The sequence below is a fragment of the Vidua chalybeata genome, chromosome 6 (assembly GCF_026979565.1).
Source record: "Vidua chalybeata isolate OUT-0048 chromosome 6, bVidCha1 merged haplotype, whole genome shotgun sequence".
NCBI classification, from domain to species: Eukaryota; Metazoa; Chordata; class Aves; order Passeriformes; family Viduidae; genus Vidua; species Vidua chalybeata.
In genome coordinates, this window is record NC_071535.1 from 22,622,333 (window position 1) to 22,638,252 (window position 15,920).

General features: G+C 44.2%; 1 protein-coding gene across 3 annotated transcripts in view; it reads right to left on the reverse strand.

The window, feature by feature from the left end:
* Positions 1-729: 729 nt before the first annotated feature.
* Positions 730-15,920, reverse strand: part of IFT43 (intraflagellar transport 43) — a 43,650-nt gene continuing 28,459 nt past the window's right edge. For 2 of the 3 annotated variants that reach the window (XM_053946345.1, XM_053946347.1), the window contains exons 4-9: positions 15,671-15,703; positions 15,147-15,193; positions 3,688-3,760; positions 2,248-2,323; positions 1,847-1,909; positions 730-1,066 (exon numbers count right to left, since the gene is read on the reverse strand). In XM_053946345.1, coding sequence (XP_053802320.1) covers positions 956-1,066; positions 1,847-1,909; positions 2,248-2,323; positions 3,688-3,760; positions 15,147-15,193; positions 15,671-15,703 — 403 coding nt within the window. In that variant the 3' untranslated portion in view covers positions 730-955. The remainder of the gene's footprint in view (positions 1,067-1,846; positions 1,910-2,247; positions 2,324-3,687; positions 3,761-15,146; positions 15,194-15,670; positions 15,704-15,920) is intronic. The other variant, XM_053946346.1, reaches the window with a different exon arrangement.

Sequence of the window (15,920 nt, forward strand, 5' to 3'; positions counted from 1 at the left end):
CTCCCAGCACCTGCACTCCCCAGAAGTATATAGCAAGATTCTCCAACAGGGCAAGGCTTTGAAGGACATTGGTTTAGAAGTAATTGTTACTGTTTCCTGCAAATAATGACCACGGTTCTACAGGGACAAGGTATTAACAGCAGAACGAGTTTTTCTTTAGATACACGACAATAAGAGTGAGTTACTTGCTTCCAAGGAGACACCCACCAGGGAGTTACCTTGTTTGAGAGCATCAGGTTCCATTCTTTCACACACATGGAATAAACATTTTCCTTGCAAAGTACCTATGCCTGAAGTGATCTCCATTCAGGCTGTGGTTTCATGTGATTGCAAAAGCTAAGTGATGTTATGCCCGGTCAGAATTTAGCTGGGAAACCTCAAGGTATAAAGAGGGGCTGTAAGAAGTAGCAGTTTAATAGGTGGTGCTGCTTCCTGAGTCAATACAGAGGTAATGTTCCAAGAGAGAGGTTAAACTAACAAGGAAAGGCTGGAGGCTGCTGGATGAAAAGTAAATCAGATATCCTGACAACTTGAGGTGTCTGTTGTGAGGAAGATGGTAACCTGGATGTCCTATGAAAACAAGTTGTATCAGCCCAAGCTTCTCTGAATGCCATCAGTGCAAACCACACTCCATTGTATGATGGTCCACTCCAGAGAGGCTGCGTTACCATAGAGAAAAGATCGACCATTGCAGTTCTTTGTAGAGGTGCTGTTGAGCTGGAATGACTCTTTATAAGTAAATATTTTATTGTGTTTAGAATTAATTTCTTTTGAGAACAAAAATTCTTATTAAAAAATAACTAAAACTTCTCCCAAGACAATTTTTCTATGAAGCAAAGTCCTATTTACTTTCATGTCTGAAATAAATTCTCAAATATAAACAAGTGAATTGAAAATTTAAGTGCTTAACTATTTACAGGAGATGGATGTATGAGGCATCTGGTGTCTCAGAGCTCTATGGGAGACTGAGGTGGTCCTCCCTCTCCGACTGTCCCAGGTCCCACTCAGTCACTAGTTCCGATGACACTTCTGTGAAGAGATGGTCCCAATCCCAGCTGACATCATCCTACCAAGAGGAAAAAAGACAAACATGCTGAAATGTTACTGCATCACCCAAAGTTCTCTGAACAATGCCAGAACACCAAAGAGAGAAACCAAAAACTGCCCTGACCAGGGAAGTCTCAGATTCAGCTGGCTAGAGCAGGAATACTAGCCAGAATGAAATGTGAATATCTGCTACAATTTTAAAATGTGGACAAAATTATTCATGTTCTAAAATTCCAAAAAGGACATATTTGTTGATAATTGTTAATATTAGACACTCCCAGGCAGGGCGCAGAAAGAAGCCTTCCACTCTTCTGCACTTCTGCTGAAACATGCAGTTCAAAGCTGCAGAAATCCTTTGTTGCAAGTCCTGAGCTCCTGCCCACCCAGTTGTATTGAGGTTGTTCTGTCCTGCTTTAAAAACCCACTACCCAAACCCAAAATGCTTTCTGCCTTTGTCCCTCTGTACTTTTCTGTAGAACCACCTGTAGCTAATGGTGGCCACCAAAGGACAAAGCACTGTTTCTGCAGGGATCTCTGATGGTACTAGGCTTTGCACATTTTCCTGACCAGCTCCTTCATACTTCATACTGGCCAATCATAGTGATGCCATAAACTCACACCAAGAAAGAACAATCTACCTTAAAAATCATGTGCTGGGAAAATCAAACCTCCAACAGCTTGGACAAACTCCTCCTCACATATCTTCTCCCCACCACTGACAAGGCTCCCTTTCCTAGTACAGTCTCAGACACACAAGAAGCTTTTACCTTGTTGGTGTTTCCACAAAACAGAGACTTACCTCTCGTAGTTCATGCTCTGGAGCCAAAACTTTGGTGAGGAGCTTCAGGTCTACCTCCCCATCCTATGAACATACAAAGTCTTACAGACACTGAGAAAATGAACACCATCATTTCACCAGATACATTTGTTACACATCACTACATTTGCCTCATATGGGTCACTTTGTCCAGGACAACAGCAAGAACCTCATCTGAGCAACAGATACCATATCCACATTATTTACAGACACAAACAAGTACAAAAGCCATGCTGTAGAAAGGAACAGACTTACAGGGAGACTGCAAGTTCTCTGGATCATAAGGCTGTGTATTTTGTGCAGCTGAGTATCACTGTAGAGGATGACATGAGCCCAGACGGAGAGGGATTCACATGGACCAGCCCATAGCAAAATCCACTTACCAGAGTCTGGAAGGCAGCATATTTCATTAGATCTTTGTCCAGGTCATGGTAGGTCAGCACTCGGTTCACCTGCACACTACAGCCAGAAAGGGTCAGAGAACAAGCCTGTGTCAGTGTGGAAGCACATGTGAGGAGAAGGGTGGCATGAACAGTCATCTGGTGACATCTTGAATGTCCACATCCCCCATGCAGACTCTTAGGATGGATGTACCCAGACAGAAGCACATCTCAGTCAGCAAATGAACAGTCATTGACAAATCTATGTACCAGGGTGTGCACATGCATAAAAATAGGATGTGGAACAACCATGAACACCCTCAGAGAAACCAGCATGCTTAAAGAAGATCCACAGACTAGTTGCAAGGGCTAGAAAGAAAAGAAGACCATAGTGAACATTCAAACAGCTCCAGTGCCTTAGCAAAGGAGCCTCTGACAGCAACATCATACAAGCAACAGAATAATAGGGATTTTTGGCTTTTCATGTCTGAGCTGCATAAGAGCTATTAAATATGGCTTCCTAAAATGTAGCCTTCCAAGAAAAACATAGTGTAGGCGGGGTGATACACTGTTGTACCACACCTGCCTTCACAAGTGATCCACCACTAGAGAAAAGACGTCTATTAATTGAATTTTTTGCGTTTGTCCATGAAAATCACTTGTCTTTTCTACTGTAAGAAAATGATGAATATAGGAGGATCAGATCACTTTATTTAAAAAAATAGAGAGAAAAAGAAATTAATTCCAGTGAGAGACAGAGTAAGTTTAGATTTACTACATAAACTGTCAATTATTTTTGTTAACAGCTATATAATTACAATAACTACTCCTCACTTGTGAGAGAGACAAATAAGGATCAACAGAAATCCCAGTCTGTGACCTTGGCAAAAGGCCCAATAGAGGAAAGAAGACTTTCCTGGTATGTTTAAGTTTCATTTCTTAAAACTTTCTGGTCTCCCTTGAGCTGACTCCAAGGCTACTGTGACAGCCCCTTCAAACAACAGGATTGTACTTTGCAAATTAACTACACACTTGTGTAAGAAGGATATCCTGTGGAGGACAAAGCAGCCTACGACCATCAAAATTAAAGTGTGAAAGTGTGTGAAATGCACGTGCATTGGAGACATTTGGGGTTATGCAGGCAACCTTAAATTAAGAAAATTCCCTACTTTTGAGAGTTTGATTTTGCAACATCAAATACATTATTCTAATGTAGATTTTTTATATATAGAGAGAATAAGCAGTTATTGCTTTCTCTGTGAAATAGGAAACAACAATTTTGCGCTGTTCAGCTTGCAACACTACTGTCACAAAAGACCACACCAAATCCTGCTGAACAGCACTGCTGCTGACATCCAAAGAGCCTGAGTAAGATGGGTTTAATTTCACTAGCCAGTTTGCACTGCTGATGAGAGCCTCAAGAGCACCTGGCAGTGCTCTTACCTGGGGGGAGCTGCCACTTGCATGGCCAGATCTTCCTCCTGGACATCCTCCAAGTCAGGGATCACAGGGATGTCTGCAACAAGAGAAAGCAGCAGCAGTAAGTGGGGAGTGTTGTGCTCTCCTATCACTGAAGACAAATGTTCCCTTGCTTCACAGATATGAAGCACCCTGTTTCTTATTAGAGGGAAACACAAAACGGTTATTTAGCAATAATTAAAAATATATTGTTTAATATTTAAACAAGTCAATAAAACTTTGAAATCTGAGGTCACAAGAAGTCTTGCAAGAGGAACAGATTAATCCAGGTAGGGCTCTATAGACCTTGGACTATGCATCTGAACACAACCTTGAAGCCAAAAGAAGCCACCTGTACCACTTGCTGCCTATGTTGCCATCATGAACTGACAAGCATTTGCTTGTCATGTGTTATCATTTATTCAGACACCAGGCACCTAGACTGTTAAAAATGAAAATGGGGCAGAAACTGAGAGAATCCACATAAAACTACGTGTTGAAGAATCTGCTGCTGGGGTCTCAGGCTGTGCAGAGGCTTGTGACCTTCCTCAGGAAGGAAGTGCTGGTGGTCTAGCAGATACAAACACTAGGGAATACATATCTAGTTGTATTGTCACAAACCTTTTCATGATTTCCAGTGTCATTCTGGAATGGCTGAAGGTCACTGGGTATTCCCAGCACAAGGACAATGGCTACTCCAACTAAAAAGAATGCTAGAAACAAAAGAATTGAGGATAGGAGGAAGAATTGAGTGTGCTTTGCATCCTGCTAAAGAAGCAAGGCCCTTGAAAGCATTGCACAGTCTGTCATTTGATAAAGCACTGCAAAAAGTTAGTGCAAAAAAAGAGAAGGCAAAGTAACTGGAGGCACAAAGCAAGAATAGAGTACACCAATACAGCGCTCCTTTAAAGACACAAGGCCACAAAGGCTCTCCAGAGACCCCAAGCCCTCAAACCATGAAGAAGCTGGTTTGGCTCAGGGAAAAGGTTTCACTTGCCCAGTAAGCAGGCAGAGCTGGGTCCTTCAGCACTGGAATGAGCAGCCTGCTCCCAGCTCTGCTGGCAGCGCAGCAATGCTACTGCTGGATGGCAGCAGGCAGCTGAGCCTGGTTTTGCCCCGTTTTTCAGCCCAGGCTGAGATGAATATTCAAGAGCTGCAGAGACATTCCCACCTACGGTGCAAGGGCTCTGGGCAGTCTTCCCAAGAAGCCCCATGTCCGGCCCCTGTCAGAGCTGCGCAGGTTCTCAGCTGCCCTCCCCCGATGCACATCCATCGTGTGCCCCCGCTCGCTGGCCAGGAGTCAGCCCTGGCCCAGCTGCAGCAGGGCACGGGTCAGCCGGGCCCTGGCGCAGTGGCCCTCCGGAGCTGGCCACACAGTGGGATTTCTCGCTAATTGGTTGCCTTGGAAGAAGGCTGAGCGGGACAGGGGCTGTCAGGAGCATGGCCACGGCAAGAGGAGTGACAGCTTGGCCGGCCTCAGCAGAGCTGTGCCTTCTAGCTCCCAAGGAGCAGGTGCCTGTGAAGAGGTTCTCCAACTGCAGCAAACTTCCCAAAGACATTTAAAGGGAAACTGCAGCAACAGCCCCTAGGATGTCCCTAAGGCGGAGGAGGCAAGTGCAAGGAATGTCTCACCTGTGTGCCACTGGGCATTTGGGGCAGATCTCCCCACCTCTGCTTGTGAGGACAATACCTTGTAGAAGCTGCTATCCCGCTGGCTCTTCCCTGCAGAGGCTCCCAGCTCTTGATAAAACTTGTAGCAAAATGCATTTATTGGACAAAAGCATCTCCAGGGACAGACAGAGCAACATGTGGAGGCAGCTGGTAAAATCTGCTCAGGGATAATGTGGGAGAAAGTCCCTGTACATAAGCAACAAGGAAAAAGGAGGGAACAGACTTCTGAGACTGGTCCAAGGCGGGGAATGAAGCTCTCTGCAGAGGTGCCCTGTTAAGCCCAGGAAAATGAGCATGGGAATGAGAAAACGTTTAACCTCTCCTGAACTAATTTATCCTTTTATGACAAGACTATTAACATTTCTCAGCAAGCACAAGTAAATTAAAAACAACCTGGGAACAGAGCTGTCTTCACCCACAGAGCAGGAGAAGGTCAGATCCTTATCCACTTTTGACAGCAGAAATGTAGAAGGTGTTTGCAGGAAACTGAATTTCTTCACTCAGTGCTCATTTTGGCAGCTATTTCAGGAGTCTACTCTTCCCAGTTCTCTTTTGTTTTTGTTGATCTCTTTTTACACTAGAAAAAGCTGTAAACTTAGGGCCCTGATCAGTGATGTTCCTTCCATTTTGCAGGTTCACAAAGACTCCTGGGTTCTCTAGTGCTGATTTTATCTCACTGCCATGGAGAGATTTCTAAACCCCTTGCAGAGCACGACCTCCACTCTGTATTAGCAAAATTCAGGCGATCACTTAGAAATTCTTTCCAAATGAAATGCAAGGCTCTAATATTTTATAGACACTTTGAAAATATTTCAGACAGAAGAGCTGGAAAAGCTCTGGGGGCCCCCGCCAGCCCCTCCAACAAAGGCCAGTGCACGCTTGTTCTTACTGCAAAGTGCAGATGCCTTGCCCATTTCTAGGCAGAAGCAATGCCCTTTAGGACTGTGAGACTGACAGGAAACAGTACAGAAATGTCTCAGATTTTAAGAAAATATTGGGTCCCTGGGCTAAGTGCTATCAGGGACAAATAATTCCTGAAATATTTGGGTCTTTATTTCACTTGTTACTCACAACTACCTCTTCCTTCTGGCAACTCCCATGGTGCCACTTCAGCACAATCCCTCTTCCTTCTCTCTGTACAGTTTGTAGAGTGTCTCAGCTCTCACCTATCACCAAGGACCCAACCTTACCCCCACTCATTCTCCAGCCTCTTAATAGTTTTTGTTGCCCTTCTTGAGACTCACATATTTTTTTCCTATAAGCTCTGGTAACACAGCTAAGTTGTGGCACAGTGTCAGCTGCAGGGGGAATAGCACAGCATGGGCTATTATGCTGCAGGAGAGTAGGCATATGCTCCCACTAGCTGCAGGGAGGCTTTACATATAACATTAGTATATGCAGAAATGTTCACAGGACCATGCCCGCCCAATCTCATACTGCATCTTTTTCCAACAACAAAGTTGTATGACAAACCCCCACTCTGTGTGCTTTGCTCTGTGACCCACGATTTTCCTCTCCTGTTCAGTGTGGGGGTTTCAGATAATTTTCCATAAACCTGTGTTGCTGGTGCAGAACCTTGACACATACTTTACTGGCCAGGCTCTCATGCCCATGTAGGTAAACCTCAGAAATGACTACAAAAAAAGACACACCTTCACAGATACCAGGTCACTGCAATATAGTGAACAATGAAGTGAACAAATGGCCTGTGCAAAGATGAGTGAGCACCAAATGCTAGATGACCAATGCAAACTCCCCTCCACCTCCCAGATGGTTATGAACAAGTGAACAAAGAATGGAATCAAATTGAGCTTACTCATATGGAAGTTATGGTGAGGCAGGAGATACTAGTACCAAATGCTGGCTAATTGGAAAGTTAAGTCACTGCACAAAACTGATTGTCCCAGAACATCTAAGTCCCAGCATATAATTAAGAATAATATTTTATTTCAACAGCTGAACTTAGCTAGGTCTTACACAAAAAGAGCTTCATGACTAAGTTATGGCAAGGCACCAATGACATAAGACAGAAGTGTGTGAATGGGAGGAGGAGAAGATGGAGGGGAAAGAACAAAGGCAACCCATGCTACATGCAGACAGTCAAACAATAAGCAAGGAACAGCAGTTTTTCAAGACATCCAGAAAGGAGAGCTTTATGTGTTCACATTAAAGAACATGTATTAAACATCACCTTTTTTACCTCTTAGCAAATAACTTACTGACAGACAAAGAAGACAACCACAGAAAGCAACAAGCAGGAGATCTAAAGGACCAATATGGGTACCAATCTAATACTCAGCTGCTCCTGAAAGTTGGTAAATTGCACCTCCCATCCCAAGCAGGGTTGATTTTTGGTTTAGTAGCAACACCTGCAGGCTGGTCTCTTAAAATCCTGTAAACTCCCAGTAAGATATGGTCCTTGCCCCAAAGAACTAAGTTGTCTGCTAGATACAAGATGGCACTTAATAGGGACAGATAGAATCTCTTCCAGATCAGGCAATAAATCACTGGCAAAGCTGCATCTAGAAACCATGTTCCAGTTCAGGCCGCAGTTAGAGTGTTCTGCTCACTCCCTAAGCTGCTTTAAGAGTACCCTGAGCCCCCATCCTGGCACCCATAAACAAAGAAGACTCCATCTCACACAGTCTGATCCACTTCCCCAGCTGGGTCAGTGTTTCAAAGGCCATTCAGAATGGACACTCTTGTGGTACTGCCCTCCCTATGCACATACCACCATATCCAGAGAACACAAAGAGAGCAGTGGCTTCTGGAGCTGGCAGTCTTCTACCACCAAGCAGGTATAAAAATGAAACTAATTTATTTTATGTTGCTTGCTCATAAAATGTAAAACTGAAGTAATTACAATATCTCTGCTGCTGCAAAACTTTGTTTTACTGAATGCTGTTACCTTCTGCATCACGTTTGGGGAATTTTAAACAGGCAAATGGAAGGTCTGATTGAAGATGAAGTTAAGTGAAAGAAATTGGTCTCATTTAGCACATGACAGGATTCATCTGTGTTCCCAAGTCCACTGAGGTAGCATCATGGGCGTTTCATATTCATGAGCTGCTGCGACACTGTGTCCCCTCATTTACAAAGCACCGTGTTCAGCAAATTCTGTCCCTGTGGACACTCTGCATTTCATGGTCTTGTCAGAGAGACATCAAACACTTCAGTAACCAAATACCAGAAAACGGCTTTAATTAGTGCATCTCAATGCAATAAATAATTTTTCTAAGTGGAAAAATGGAGAATTAAAAAAAAAAAGGAAGTAATAAAGTGGAAAGCAACAGGCAAAAAAAAAAAAATAGTCAGAAAAACATAAAGAACAAGGGACACAGCTTCTGCTGAACACACAAACAAGCTTGAAGCCTCTTGGAAGCTTTCTCAGGAGAGCAGCAGACAAACAGAGAGAATAAAGAATGCTTCTTTGGATGCTGGGACATTAATTTCATAAGGATGTCTTTCCCTGACTGTAATTGCCCTACTAGTAGGCCATCATGGAGCAGCGTACTTGCCTGATCAACCAGCAGGAAGATGACAACAGTAGAGTGAAAAGCAGACTGTACCACAGCTACCAGGGTACTGTCTCAAAAGCTGATGTAAGCAGAAGATAACCTGGAGTCCCATGTCCCAAAGCCCCTTCTGAGAAGAGGATGGTAACAGCACAACCTGGCCAAGCTGATAGGAAAAGCCACCCTGTGGGCAAGTGCCACAGAATCTAGGGAAGGTCACACAGCAGATTCAGGACTGACCCTACAGCCTTGCGTTAAAAGGTTATACATTTGCCTTGCATAATATTGCATCTCAGCTAGATGGATGACTGGCTGTCGGGTGACATTCTACTTGCCCTAATAGTGTGGTCTGCTCATATTGCAGAGGACAGGCATCAGGCATTTCTGCTGCTTCCCAAGGCTGCTGCTGACACAAAGGTTCTGCCCAGTTTCAGTCATCTGAAGTGTGAGGAGAGGCACAGAAGAGCCCTGTCAGATGAGTTGCTGGACTCAGTGCAGGGCTTCACAAGCAGTAGTGCATGGCTTGTACTTACGCAAGAAGTAGAAGCAGACCCTGACAGCTTTAAAGGTGAGGAATCTCTTAATGCATAGGTTTTGTTCATCAGCAGCAGAAGACAGGAGAGACTGGAGGCCAGGCCCAGGCCCAGGAGTCCACCATGCTCCTGAGGTTATCAGCATTTAGCTGTGGTAACACAGCTCCTAGTCATACCAACAGGCCCCTGACAGAGCACTACACCTGCCCTCCTTTCCAGTAACATGTGTTTTCCTCTTTTCAAAGGCTGCTCCCTGTTCCTTTCCACTGCTCCCCTGCTAAAACATACTCAGAAGGTAGTGGTGCATCAGATAAGAAGGTATGAGGTGTCCTGAGAGGGTCTAGTGAACTCAGAAGCACAAACCCCTCTTCAACGACACTGGAGATAAGGGACTTTGCATTAGAGCATTACTGGGGCAGGGAAAGCAGCTTCTCAGGATGCTCCCGTGGAAGTATGTTCAGGAGCAGGCATGCCTGATTCTATTTCATCCTCTTCATGTTACACTGGAAAAACAAGACAAACTACATTTCTTTTATGCTAAATCCTTAGGTTTTTTATTTTTTCTTATATATATTTATTTAAAAATGCCTCTTTGATCGGCAGCACCCATGACACCTCCACATCCAGCAACTCCTCAGAAGCCTCCCTCCCTCCACACAAGGCCAGCACTGCTGACAGCCAGCCAGGTTTGATCAGAGCCACTCGGAATCGGATTTTCATAAGACAGATGAGGAATCTTACTGCTGCTTTCTCTCATATCAGATGAGAAACTGAGGAGGAGGGGGGACGGGTCCTGAGGGAATGACACTACAATCAAGGGCTACGCAGTTCTCTCTCTGTCCCTCCACTGCTGCAATTTTCAAAGGAGTTTGCCTCAGGCAGTTTTAAATGACGGTGTCTCAATTCTGTAATCATCTTTCAAGAGCTTTTTCTTTAAGGGTATTTTAGGTAAACCTAGTCCGTCAAATACATTTATGGACTCAGCAATCACAGACCCAATATGACGGTGTAGCCACCATACTGCAGAATTTAGCAACAGAAGATGCTTCCCCAGACTGTTATTTTCAGCCCTCAACAAGCTGTGTGTTCTCCCTTGTCATTAAGGAGCCCACTGCCCCTTGGCCAGTGGTCTGCTGCTTCAAATAGAACCTCAGCAGTCTCTTGGGACATACTCTCTGCTCTCCCCTGCCCACTGTGGCTCTCAAGAGAAGGTTTTCCTCCAGCACCAGAGGCTCTAGTTCACAATGCCAGCAATTATTGGAGGAGTTCACACTGGCCTGGACCAACAGCTCAGTGGAAACCATCAGGCTGGGCCGAGTCTGCCCTTCAGTGACCTTGCACAGAGACTCAGAGTAGTGCATTGGGATGGGGAGCAGCAAAGGGGAGAGCTGTGGTGCAGTGACAGAGCCACACACGAAGTCACAATGCAGAGTCCCAGAGACCAAACAACCACAGACACTCTCTGCCCCAAAACCTTCTATTCAGCCCTTTCATGCCACTCGCAAAACAGCATGTCTTTCTCTGTCCCCATTTCACTGATGCTCAGAACTTTTCATCCATTTAGCTCTCCCAAAATCACTCCAACACTGCCTTCTGAGCCTATGAAATACCCACTTGCCATATCCCTGACTGTTCCTGCAGATTCTGCCCTCTCTTACCCTCATGCTCAGCCACTGCAGCTGTCCTTGCAGTTCATGGCCCCTGGAATCCACCAGCACTTGGTGTGCTCTGTAGAAACTGCAGCTCACCAGGGAAGCAATTGGCAAAATTTATCAGGAATGAGAGAGCCAACAATAACTCTCACTGTGCTCTATTCTCAGCTCTTTGGAGCTATATCATCATTGGTGTATATTTGCATGCAGCTCAAGAAGTGTTGGATATTTTATGGCTGTGAATTACAGATCTCCCACCTGACAGATATCACTACCCAGAAGGATTGGGAACCTGCAATGGCATCTGCCCACTTCCGCTCTGTTGTTCAAAGTCTGGACTCTCATCCTGTTCAAATGCAAAGGAGTTGCTGGCACATGCCAGAAGGGTAAGAAGTCCTTCTAGAGGTTTGACATTGCATAGAGAGATCTAATCATCAGCTCTGCTTCCTTGAGGAGGCTTCCCAGCAGGCAGGAAGGGGTTTTGCCTTGAGGGCACAGATCTAGTGACTGTCTCCTGGCAGCTTTCCTCACCTGCAGGTCAGGTTCCAGTTGTCTATGTAGCATAGTCAGGCTTTCATTTCAATCAGCTGTCTCATTCACATATACTATCTGCTTTAAAATAACAAGCTGTTGTTCGTGCAGACAGAAAATCACACATCACATCTCAGTCTTCCAAGAAAAGCCCTTTTCTAGGAGCTATGCATCCCAAGAGTAACAGAGAGAAAGCAGAAAGGAACTTCTAATGGTGGGGCAATAGTCTATGTGGGAATACCTGCTAAAGGAATAACAACCTTAGCTAATAAGTTCCCATAAAATGCTGAGGAGAAAAATCCAAGGACAAAGTAGTAAGGAAAAATACATCAGGGGAATACAACACAGCAGTGCAGAACTGGTGGACAAGAAAGGAACAACAAAGAAACTTCTAGGCAAAGGACAAATCAGATTGCTGAGGTGGGGGAGGAATGTTAGCATTTCTCACCCTGACAGGAAACAGCCCTATCTAGCTCTGTGCCAGAAAGAGACACACGAGTAAAGCCCTCTATGCCCTGCTGGAGAAAGGAGCAAAGGGAAGATAAAGCCCTTCAACTTCAGCTGGTTGTCCCATCTTCCCTCCCACCTCATGACAAAGGATAGTCTGCACATGGCAGAAGCTCTTGGCTGCTACAGAAAAGGAAGCAGTGTGCTGCAGATAGAACCTTTTAAATTCCACAGAGGGTGTCACATCTCCCATCTCATGCAGTTTCCCTGCCATACAGAGCTCAGTCACTGCTGCTCATTTTCCCTGTTGACACGGACAGAAAATTGAACAATTACCCTCAAACTCCTCTCTCTCAGATTGCAGAGATTGCTACATACAAAGCATTAAGCCCCCAATTGCCCCTGGCCAAAAGTGACTTAACTAGGCCTGTCCTTTAGGAATTAAACACTTTTGTGTTGCTTGTGAAGGTTTATTATTCTTCAAGTGTGATGCATTAAATCCTGCTAAAGCAGGTTTCTCACCATGCAGAGGACCTGGTCCCCCATGACAAGGTCCAGTGGGCACACACCCACTAACAGAGGCATTATGCATTTGCTGTGCCTGAGTTCTCACGAGTACCAGCATGTGCTCAGGAGGGTCAGCACTAAGATCGCAGTGGGTGCTGTAGGAAATCAACTTAGCTATCAATTAGATAATCCAGAGCTACTTTTGGAGAGACACTGCACTTTTTCAAAAGTGTCTTCCTCCTTCTCAGTTTCCCTGTGTAACTGTAACAAATGGCTGAAACTGCAGATCATTCCATGCATGTCCCTGTCTGGTCCACCCACTTACCACCTCCCATACTGTTTCAGTCATTCCACACAGCCTGAGAAGTATCCATCCTTCTCCCCCAAACTCCCACAGAGATAAGGAATCAGATGCTATTTCATACTTTTATTTCTGAAACTACAAGGCCTATCAAGCTCAAAAGTCTCCACTTGGCTGTACAAAGTTCTCTCCACCCTCCAAACTGGGTTCTCTACAGCCCCTATACTTTTTTAAGACATTCTCAAACTCAGAGCCTCTGGTTGTTAGTGATGTATAAATGATCACAACTGAGCACATTTCAAATTCACAAGAACACCTTTTTAAGGGCACATAGTTTTGTCCTTCATTCTTCTAATGAAAAGGTTGGATGGGGGACAAACAATGTTAATGGAATGGTACAGCTCAGCTTTTTAATAGGTTAAAGGAAGGCGATCCAAATGTATTGGTTGACAGCAGCAATCATTACGCAACTGCGCCTGTTCATATTAAGGTGTACAAGCTAAGACATTATGCAGCACAAAATAACCGTGACCCATCCTTGGGGATCCATACACCTATGTCTTGATTTTTGTTTGTTTAGAATCTGAGCTTTACTGTTCCAGTTAAGGACACAAACTCAAGTGCAGTTCTATGCAAAGGGGAAGCCGATAAAGCTCAATTTACTGCACAGCCACAGCATGCTGCTCCCTGCCTTCTACACTAGGCACTTATTTGTATCTCTCTGCTTATTCAAAAAAGTAATTTTATTCATGTTCTGGAGTTTGTTTATATGTCACTTTTCCTCACTCCAATTGCTGAGCCCACATGGAAAATTCCTCTCCCAGAACAGTTTGCCTAATCTCCCTGTCCAAATAGGAACAGAACCATGCAATGCACCATCCATTTTGGATCCACAACCCAGCATATTTGTACCAGAAGCTGCCTGGGTAGGAACCATACTATATCTTTCCTTTAATGCATAGATTTAATCCAAAGCCAAATGCCAGTTTGCAAACAATCCAAATTCAGCCGCTAACCACAGGTTAGACACAGATAAATAAGTGAAGTCTATTGGGATGCAGTATGTCTTCATACCACACTCTGCATCAATTCTATTCTTTATTTATTACCCAAGGTCTTGGAATGCTGAAAGTCACATGCTACAAACAAACATGTGGCAAGCATTTTTATGCCTGGTTAGCAAAGACAGTCATACTCCAAGTACATGACCAAGGTTCAACAAAAAGGACAGCACGTATGCAAACAGAGCTGTTCAGAACAGACTACCAGCCTGAGTGACATACGCTGAAATTTAAGAAGCCCAAGGAACTTCCCAGGGGGAAAATTTAGTCTGTACTGAAGATGCCAATGCTATAAAGGTGCCACTTCTGGCAGTCATATGTTGCAATGCTTAATCTGTCTGGAAGACCCAAATAAGTCTTCATTTAATCTCATTAACCATACTGATGTCTGATCCTTTGCGACTCCAGATAATTTTTCTGACGCTTGGTGATATTTTACAGATGCAACTTTTTATACACTGTATAAAATTCTTAGCCCTTGAAAACTGAGGTACCTCCTAGAGGCTTTAATGAATTTCTATGCTTCTCACAGTTGTCTAGTGCTTGTCTTGAAATTCATACTGTGGATTTTTCCAGAGATTCCTTTTGACTCAGCCAGTCCTAAAAGAGCAGGTAATATACACTATAAAGAAAACTAGTGCTAAATCAGGAGTCCAGTAGATTTCATAGCATCCTGTACAGGGATGAGGTGGGATTACCCATAGTGTTTATGTTTCACTTATGATCTACGATCTTGGATTAGGGCAAACAGATTTTTTAAATTAAGAATTCCGTCATGACAGAAACCCCAGGCAATAAGGATATTGCTACAAAAAATAACAGATTCTTTAAGCAGAGTCTACTATCACCTAAACCAGAGGAGGGCAGGACTTCTTTCCCCATTCTTAACCTTTTATTGTGCTTTTAGCTCTCATTTTGCCCAGTCCACTATTTTCCATGGAGGTAATTGCAGAGAAACTTGCCACTTTCCTGCTTTCCAAGGGGTCCTCTATAATTCTGTGTTCCTGAAGAGCCAGAGTTAGACTACAAGTTCCTTTCCTTATCCTCCCTCTCCATCTCCTTTACCCTTTCTCCCTCATTCATCTGGGGAGACCTAAGCAGCTCCTACATTTGTTTACCCCCAGAGTGGTTAATTTCCTTGCAATTTCTTACAAGATGCCTCTGCTCACTTTATTGGAGAGCCCCTAGACACACATGAAGGCACTTCTTGCAGTCAAGTACCTTACCTCCTCCATCATCTGATGCCTCCAGGCTCTGCTGTCTGAGACGATGGCTGCAGCAAAGCACAAGAAAGAATTTCAATTGCAAGCCCAGAAAAATATCTTATGCCCCCTTCCTCCCCACAGACTTCAAAGCCTGTCAAGGAGAGAGTTTCCAAGTATGCTTAGCCCACATGGAAGACTGATCTTCCATATCCCTCAGTGCTGGGCTCAGCAGAAATCTCAGCTTAAGCAATATGTACCTAAGACAAACCCCTGGGCTGAAGACAGTAGGGCCTGAGGTGGGTCTGGGAGGAAAGCAGTGGCTTTCTCATTTTCCTTCTTTCTGTTTTATGGGAGTGACAGAGCCATCATCTACTCCATATCCAGGGAACTGTAGAATGACCAGCCTTGCCCCATCCCAGGACACATGATATTAATTACTAGCAGGCTCTGCATCCTTCCCAGCTTTCAGATCTTGGTGTACTGGTCAGATGATCAGATCAGATGTAAAAGTTGTGGAAGAAGTCTCAGCAACAATGGGAACTTACTCTTCTAATTCTTCTGCATGCTTTCTTCCTGACCTGCAAGACAAGGATGGCTTATGTTTAGAAAAGGCTAGAGAAAATGAAAAACTTCACCTTTCCCCATATGATTGTTATTGTGCAAAACAGTTCCTGCATCAGGTCTGATATAATACATTACACCTTAAAGACTTCTGAGTGACTATTAAGCCAGTGTATCAAAAAGTCCCTGAGTGCGACAGACTGAAACAAAACCATTTGGGTCCCTAAAGACAGC